This window comes from Oncorhynchus keta, unplaced genomic scaffold (genome assembly GCF_023373465.1).
Source record: "Oncorhynchus keta strain PuntledgeMale-10-30-2019 unplaced genomic scaffold, Oket_V2 Un_contig_15166_pilon_pilon, whole genome shotgun sequence".
NCBI lineage: Eukaryota > Metazoa > Chordata > Actinopteri > Salmoniformes > Salmonidae > Oncorhynchus > Oncorhynchus keta.
The window spans coordinates 1-8,247 of NW_026279164.1; the positions used below are offsets into that span (position 1 = coordinate 1).

The 8,247-nt window shown below is 47.2% G+C and overlaps 1 protein-coding gene across 1 annotated transcript; it reads left to right on the forward strand.

Annotated features, from left to right (window-relative positions):
* Positions 1 to 4,172: 4,172 nt before the first annotated feature.
* On the forward strand, positions 4,173 to 6,108 carry LOC127918882 (probable voltage-dependent N-type calcium channel subunit alpha-1B; the record flags this gene model as incomplete). The annotated part of the gene is made up of 3 exons (XM_052502161.1): positions 4,173 to 4,263; positions 4,603 to 4,755; positions 6,042 to 6,108. Coding segments are annotated over exons 1-3 (311 nt in total), but the record flags the coding sequence as incomplete, so codon positions are not given.
* Positions 6,109 to 8,247: the final 2,139 nt, after the last annotated feature.

An 8,247-nucleotide genomic window follows, 5' to 3' on the forward strand; every position in this document is an offset into this window, starting at 1 on the left:
GAAGGGGGTGAGAAGGATTACTTACCCTTACTTACCCTATCCTAGGTATTCCTTGAAGAGGTGGGGTTTCAGGTGTCTCCGGAAGGTGGTGATTGACTCCGCTGTCCTGGCGTCGTGAGGGAGTTTGTTCCACCATTGGGGGCCAGAGCAGCGAACAGTTTTGACTGGGCTGAGCGGGAACTGTACTTCCTCCCAGTGGTAGGGACGCGAGCAGGCCAGAGGTGGATGAACGCAGTGCCCTTGTTTGGGTGTAGGGCCTGATCAGAGCCTGGAGGTACTGAGGTGCCGTTCCCCTCACAGCTCCGTGGCGAGCACCATGGTCTTGTAGCGGATGCGAGCTTCAACTGGAAGCCAGTGGAGAGCGGAGGAGCGGGGTGACGTGAGAGAACTTGGGAAGGTTGAACACCAGACGGGCTGCGGCGTTCTGGATGAGTTGTAGGGGTTTAATGGCACAGGCAGGGAGCCCAGCCAACAGCGAGTTGCAGTAATCAAGACGGGAGATGACAAGTGCCTGGATTAGGACCTGCGCCGCTTCCTGTGTGAGGCAGGGTCGTACTCTGCGGATGTTGTAGAGCATGAACCTACAGGAACGGGACACCGCCTTGATGTTAGTTGAGAACGTCAGGGTGTTGTCCAGGATCACGCCAAGGTTCTTAGCGCTCTGGGAGGAGGACACAATGGAGTTGTCAACCGTGATGGCGAGATCATGGAACGGGCAGTCCTTCCCGGGAGGAAGAGGAGCTCCGTCTTGCTGAGGTTCAGCTTGAGGTGGTGATCCGTCATCCACACTGATATGTCTGCCAGACATGCAGAGATGCGATTCGCCACCTGGTCATCAGAAGGGGGAAAGGAGAAGATTAATTGTGTGTCGTCTGCATAGCAATGATAGGAGAGACCATGTGAGGTTATGACAGAGCCAAGTGACTTGGTGTATAGCGAGAATAAGAGAGGGCCTAGAACAGAGCCCTGGGGGACACCAGTGGTGAGAGCGCGTGGTGAGGAGACAGATTCTCGCCACGCCACCTGGTAGGAGCGACCTGTCAGGTAGGACGCAATCCCAAGCGTGGGCCGCGCCGGAGATGCCCAACTCGGAGAGGGTGGAAGGAGGATCTGATGGTTCACAGTATCGAAGGCAGCCGATAGGTCTAGAAGGATGAGAGCAGAGGAGAGAGAGTTAGCTTTAGCAGTGCGGAGCGCCTCCGTGATACAGAGAAGAGCAGTCTCAGTTGAATGACTAGTCTTGAAACCTGACTGATTTGGATCAAGAAGGTCATTCTGAGAGAGATAGCGGTAGAGCTGGCCAAGGACGGCACGCTCAAGAGTTTTGGAGAGAAAAGAGAGAAGGGATACTGGTCTGTAGTTGTTGACATCGGAGGGATCGAGTGTAGGTTTTTTCAGAAGGGGTGCAACTCTCGCTCTCTTGAAGACGGGAGGGACGTGGCCAGCGGTCAGGGATGAGTTGATGAGCGAGGTGAGGTAAGGGAGAAGGTCTCCGGAAATGGTCTGGAGAAGAGAGGAGGGGATAGGGTCAAGCGGGCAGGTTGTTGGGCGGCCGGCCGTCACAGACGCGAGATTTCATCTGGAGAGAGAGGGAGAAAGAGGTCAGAGCATAGGGTAGGGGAGTGTGAGCAGAACCAGCGGTGTCGTTTGACTTAGCAAACGAGGATCGGATGTCATCGACCTTCTTTTCAAAATGGTTGACGAAGTCATCTGCAGAGGGAGGAGGGAGGGGGGAGGATTCAGGAGGGAGGAGAAGGTGGCAAAGAGCTTCCTAGGGTTAGAGGCGGATGCTTGGAATTTAGAATGGTAGAAAGTGGCTTTAGCAGCAGAGACAGAGGAGGAAAATGTAGAGAGGAGGGAGTGAAAGGATGCCAGGTCCGCAGGGAGGCGAGTTCTCCTCCATTTCCGCTCGGCTGCCCGGAGCCCTGTTCTGTGAGCTCGCAATGAGTCGTCGAGCCACGGAGCGGGGGGGAGGACCGAGCCGGCCTGGAGGATAGGGGACATAGGGAGTCAAAGGATGCAGTAGGGAGGAGAGGAGGGTTGAGGAGGCAGAATCAGGAGATAGGTTGGAGAAAGTTTGAGCAGAGGGAAGAGAAGATAGGATGGAAGAGGAGAGAGTAGCGGGGGGAGAGAGCGAAGGTTGGGACGGCGCGATACCATCCGAGTAGGGGCAGTGTGGGAAGTGTTGGATGAGAGCGAGAGGGAAAAGGATACAAGGTAGTGGTCGGAGACTTGGAGGGAGTTGCAATGAGGTTAGTGGAAGAACAGCATCTAGTAAAGATGAGGTCAAGCGTATTGCCTGCCTTGTGAGTAGGGGGAAGGTGAGAGGGTGAGGTCAAAAGAGGAGAGGAGTGGAAAGAAGGAGGCAGAGAGGAATGAGTCAAAGGTAGACGTGGGGAGGTTAAAGTCGCCCAGAACTGTGAGAGGTGAGCCGTCCTCAGGAAAGGAGCTTATCAAGGCATCAAGCTCATTGATGAACTCTCCGAGGGAACCTGGAGGGCGATAAATGATAAGGATGTTAAGCTTGAAAGGGCTGGTAACTGTGACAGCATGGAATTCAAAGGAGGCAATAGACAGATGGGTAAGGGGAGAAAGAGAAAGACCACTTGGGAGAGATGAGGATCCCGGTGCCACCACCCCGCTGACCAGAAGCTCGGGGTGTGCGAGAACACGTGGGCGGACGAGGAGAGAGCAGTAGGAGTAGCAGTGTTATCTGTGGTGATCCATGTTTCCGTCAGTGCCAAGAAGTCAAGGGACTGGAGGAGGCATAGGCTGAGATGAACTCTGCCTTGTTGGCCGCAGATTGGCAGTTCCAGAGGCTACCAGAGACCTGGAACTCACGTGGGTCGTACGCGCTGGGACCACCAGGTTAGGGTGGTCGGCCCACGCGGTGTGGAGCGTTTGTATGATCTGTGCAGAGAGGAGAGAACAGGGATAGACAGACACATAGTTGACAGGCTACAGAAAAGGCTACGCTAATGCAAGGAAATTGGAATGACAAGCGGACTACACGTCTCGAATGTTCAGAAAGTTAAGCTTACGTAGCAAGAATCTTATTGACTAAAATGATTAAAATGATACAGTACTGCTAAAGTAGGCTAGCTGGCAGTAGCTGCGTTGTTGACACTACACTAATCAAGTCGTTCCGTTGAGTGTAATAATTCTACAGTGCTGCTATTCGGGGGCTAGCTGGCTAGCTAGCAGTGTTGTTTACGTTACGTTGAGTTAAAGAACGACAATAGCTGGCTAGCTAACCTAGGAAATCGGTCTAGACTACACAATTATCTTTGAAACAAAGACGGCTATGTAGCTAGCTACGATCAAACAAATCAAACCGTTGTACTGTAATGAAATGAAAATGTGATACTACCTGACCGGTGATTGAATTCGAAACAGTAGACGTTGGCTAGCTGTTAGCTGTTGGCTAGCTAGCAGAGTCTCCTACGTTAAGGACGACAAATAGCTGGCTAGCGAACCTCAGTGAATTAACATAATCACTCCAAGGCTACACACACTAAACTACACAATTATCTTGAAACAAAGACAGCTATGTAGCTAGCTAACACTGAACTAATCAAGTCGTACAGTTGAGTGAATAGCACTACAGTGATGCTAATCTGTGTGCGTTAGCTAGCGTTGCTAGCTCCTGGGCGAATAGCAGTGAAGGCTACGTTAGGGCGACGAAATACGAAATACGATAATTATGCAATTATCTCTGATACAAGGACGGCTATGTAGCTAGCTAAGAAGAATGGCTAAGATTATGTAGCTAGCTAACAGTAAACTAATCAAGTCGTACAGTTGAGTGAATAGCACTACAGTGATGCTAATCTGTGTGCGTTAGCTAGCGTTAGCTAGCTCCTGGGCGAATAGCAGTGAAGGCTACGTTAGGGCGACGAAATACGATAATTATGCAATTATCTCTGATACAAGGACGGCTATGTAGCTAGCTAAGAAGAATTGCTAAGATTAGACAAATCAACCGTTGTACTATAATGAAATGTAATGAAAAAGTTATACAACCTGCAGAGCGAAGTGCGAATCGACCGAAACTCAACCGGTTCATAATGTCAATGATACGATGTGTGTTTATGATGGATGGTTGCACAGATTGTAGTATTGTCAGTCTGATTGTTCATCTCCAGGTCTGTTGTTGTTTGTTTGTTAACAGGATGCTGGCTACAGTGGGAGCAGACTTTGACTTGAGAACTCTGAGGGCAGTACGGGTTCTGAGGCCACTGAAACTGGTGTCTGGAATCCCTAGTAAGTACAATGACTCTGGAATCCCTAGTAAGTACAATGACTCTGGAATCCTAGTAAGTACAATGACTCTGGAATCCCTAGTAAGTACAATGACTCTGGAATCACTGCGAAAAAAACAGCAACAATGTTCTGTTTGGATGTGTTTATTCTTGTAAGTTTGTCATCCAAGCATTAAAATATCTAGTTATACATGACCTTTTTGGTTATGTCGTCATATGTCATTTGGATAACAGGAAATGTTAAACAGAGGAACTTAAAGAGCCATTTGGGGTCTCTCCCATGACCAACGTTAATACTATAACATGGGAGGGAGTGAAGTGAAAATGTGCTCCATCTCAGGTCTTCAGGTGGTTCTGAAGTCCATCATGAAAGCCATGGTGCCTCTGCTGCAGATCGGTATGCTGCTCTTCTTTGCTATCCTCATGTTCGCCATCATCGGCCTGGACTTTTACATGGGCAAGTTCCACCGGACCTGCTTCAGTACTGATACAGGTATGCGCAATGCACATCGCTATGAAATCTTAGTCACTTTGTGTAACTGCAAGAACTTGCATATTTAGAGTTTATATAAAATTAAGTATGTGCTGAGGTAGAGCCTACAGTATAGTTCTGGGAGCTAAGGCACGTTTTAGGTCTCATCACGCTAGTGTAGTTCAATGAACCACTTCTTTTACATGTATGCATGCCAGTATGCGTGCATGTTTGTCTATGCTTGCAGTACTGCTGCTGTTGTCTCGCTGCCATTTAGCGAACGGAGCATTACATTCTAGCCATGACCCAATAAAAGGTACACTAACTTTACAAAGACCCGTAGCTACTAACCAGCGTTTAAAGCAGTTGCATAAACATGTGATTTTGAGTTTTCATTTTTGCTAAGTTTAAGAAGTCCCCTCTCATGGAAATGAGGATGGCCACATCTTGGGTCTTGTATCAGAAATGGCCCTGTTAAGAGATACAATACGAAATGTATGCAGTCACTACTCTGAATAAGAGTATGTGCTAAGTTACTTAAATGCAATGTAACGTACATTCCTCTGTGTGTAGCTGCGCGTGTGTGTGTTTGTGGCGGTGGCCCGTTCCTGTAGGTTCATGCTCTACAACATCCGCAAAGTACGACCCTGCCTCACACAGGAAGCGGCGCAGGTCCTAATCCAGGCACTTGTCATCTCCCGTCTGGATTACTGCAACTCGCTGTTGGCTGGGCTCCCTGCCTGTGCCATTAAACCCCTACAACTCATCCAGAACACCGCAGCCCGTCTGGTGTTCAACCTTCCCAAGTTCTCTCACGTCACCCCGCTCCTCCGCTCTCTCCACTGGCTTCCAGTTGAAGCTCGCATCCGCTACAAAACCATGGTGCTTGCCTACGGAGCTCTGATCAGGCCCTACACCCAAACAAGGGCACTGCGTTCATCCACCTCTGGCCTGCTCGCCTCCCTACCACTGAGGAAGTACAGTTCCCGCTCAGCCCAGTCAAAACTGTTCGCTGCTCTGGCCCCCAATGGTGGAACAAACTCCCTCACGACGCCAGGACAGCGGAGTCAATCACCACCTTCCGGAGACACCTGAAACCCCACCTCTTTAAGGAAGACCTATGATAGGATAAAGTAATCCTTCTCACCCCCCTTAAAAGATTTAGATGCACTATTGTAAAGTGGCTGTTCCACTGGATGTCATAAGGTGAATGCACCAATTTGTAAGTCGCTCTGGATAAGAGCGTCTGCTAAATGACTTAAATGTATGTAATGTAAATGTTTGTGTGTGTTTTGTGTGTGTCTCAGGTGAGCAGGCAGCAGAGTTCCCCTGTGGTATGGAGGCTCCAGCGAGGACCTGTGAGAATGGCACTGTGTCAGGAATACTGGATCGGCCCCAACTACGGCATCACCAACTTCGACAACATCCTCTTTTGCTATTCTGACTGTCTTCCAGTGCATCACCATGGAGTGGGATGGGTGGACATCCTCTATAACGTGAGTTCACCCTATACATAACATTTGCCTGTGATATCGCACTGACAACAATGCCGATTTCAGACTCAAGCATGAGGGATCTCTGAACCCCCACCCCACCAAATAAATGTATATGTTCCTGCTCGCCCTGACTTTGCTGATAAACTACTTTATTGAGTGAAAATGTGCTCGCTACGACTCTGATATGTTGTCCTCTTTCCCAGCTATCTTAACTTCTTGCATCGAGCAATCCCGTATCCGGGAGCGTAATAATAGCCTCAAGCTCATTACCATAACGCAACGTTAACTATTCATGAAAATCGCAAATGAAATGAAATAAATATATTGGCTCACAAGCTTAGCCTTTTGTTAACAACACTGTCATCTCAGATTTTCAAAATATGCTTTTCAACCATAGCTACACAAGCATTTGTGTAAGAGTATTGATAGCGAGCATAGCATTAAGCCTAGCATTCAGCAGGCAACATTTTCACAAAAACAATTCGGATGTTTTCAATGAGGAGATTCTCAGTTAGATAGCAAATGTTCAGTTTTTCCAAAAAGATTATTTGTGTAGGAGAAATCGCTCCGTTTTGTTCATCACTTTTGGCTAAGAAAAAAAAATGAAAATTCAGTCATGACAACGCAAACTTTTTTCCAAATTAACTCCATAATATCGACAGAAACATGGCAAACGTTTCGAATCAATCCTCAAGGTGTTTTTCACATATCTATTCGATGATAAATCATTCGTGGCAGTTGGGTTTCTCCTCTGAAGCAAATGGAAAAATGCACGCAGCTGGAGATTACGCAATAATTTTGATGGAGGACACCAAGCGGGCACCTGGTAAATGTAGTCTCTTATGGTCAATCTTCTAATGATATGCCTACAAATACGTCACAATGCTGCAGACACCTTGGGGAAACGACAGAAAGTGTAGGCTCATTCCTGGCGCATTCACAGCCATATAAGGAGACATTGGAACACAGCGCCTTCAAAATCTGGGCCATTTCCTGTTTGAAATTTCATCTTGGTTTCGCCTGTAGCATCAGTTCTGTGGCACTCACAGATAATATCTTTGCAGTTTTGGAAACGTCAGAGTGTTTTTTTTCCAAAGCTGTCAATTATATGCATAGTCGAGCATATTTTTGTGACAAAATATCTTGTTTAAAACGGGAACGTTTTTTATCCAAAAATTAAAAGAGCGCCCCCTATATCGAAGAAGTTAAGATGAATCCACTAATTGTAAGTCACTCTGGATAAGAGCGTCTGCTATATGACTCAAAAGCAAAATGTAAAAAATGGATGACTATGTTATTCACTATGGCAATACAATGTATCTCAAAGACAATGATCTCAATGTTTTTTTCCCCAGTGGAGTGAAGATTGACTATATGTTGAGTCATCTGTTGTGAAAAAGGACTGCTGTGAGAGAAGATTTAATCGTGACATGTGAACTGGTTACGGAGTGTATGGGTTGTGGTACGGTCTCAGTTTCCAGTGCACCCTGGATACATTATTAGACAGAGACAGAGACTCCAGTACACTTGGAACCTGCTGGATGGGGAAGGATGAGTCATGGGGCTGATTCATGTTAGGGACAGACTCAAGGTCTCCAACAAATCACAGCCTGTGACATTTGCATAAGAGTCACAATTAGATCATTAAAAAGGAAATGATTGCGTAACAACATGAAATATTGAATGGCTCTATTGGGAAGACAGTGTGCTTATTCTCCACAAAATGTGGAGCAGTGATTTTATAGTAGGTCTGTCTTCGGATTGGGATCTGATTACTCAATAGCTGTTTTGTTGCTGAAAGCCTGGAAAGGCGGGGCAGGGGGGATGTTGCCGACTTCTTTGATGTCAAATAATTGTTTCCCTGGATTTCCAGTTGGCCTCTTTCTCCCAAGGCTTGTGACACACTCAACCAACCAGGATAGGCTGACAGGAGGGCTGTTGCGGTGACCATATTACCGCCACACCCACTGTATATATATAAAATATAAAAAAAATATATGCCATCTAGCACTGTCAT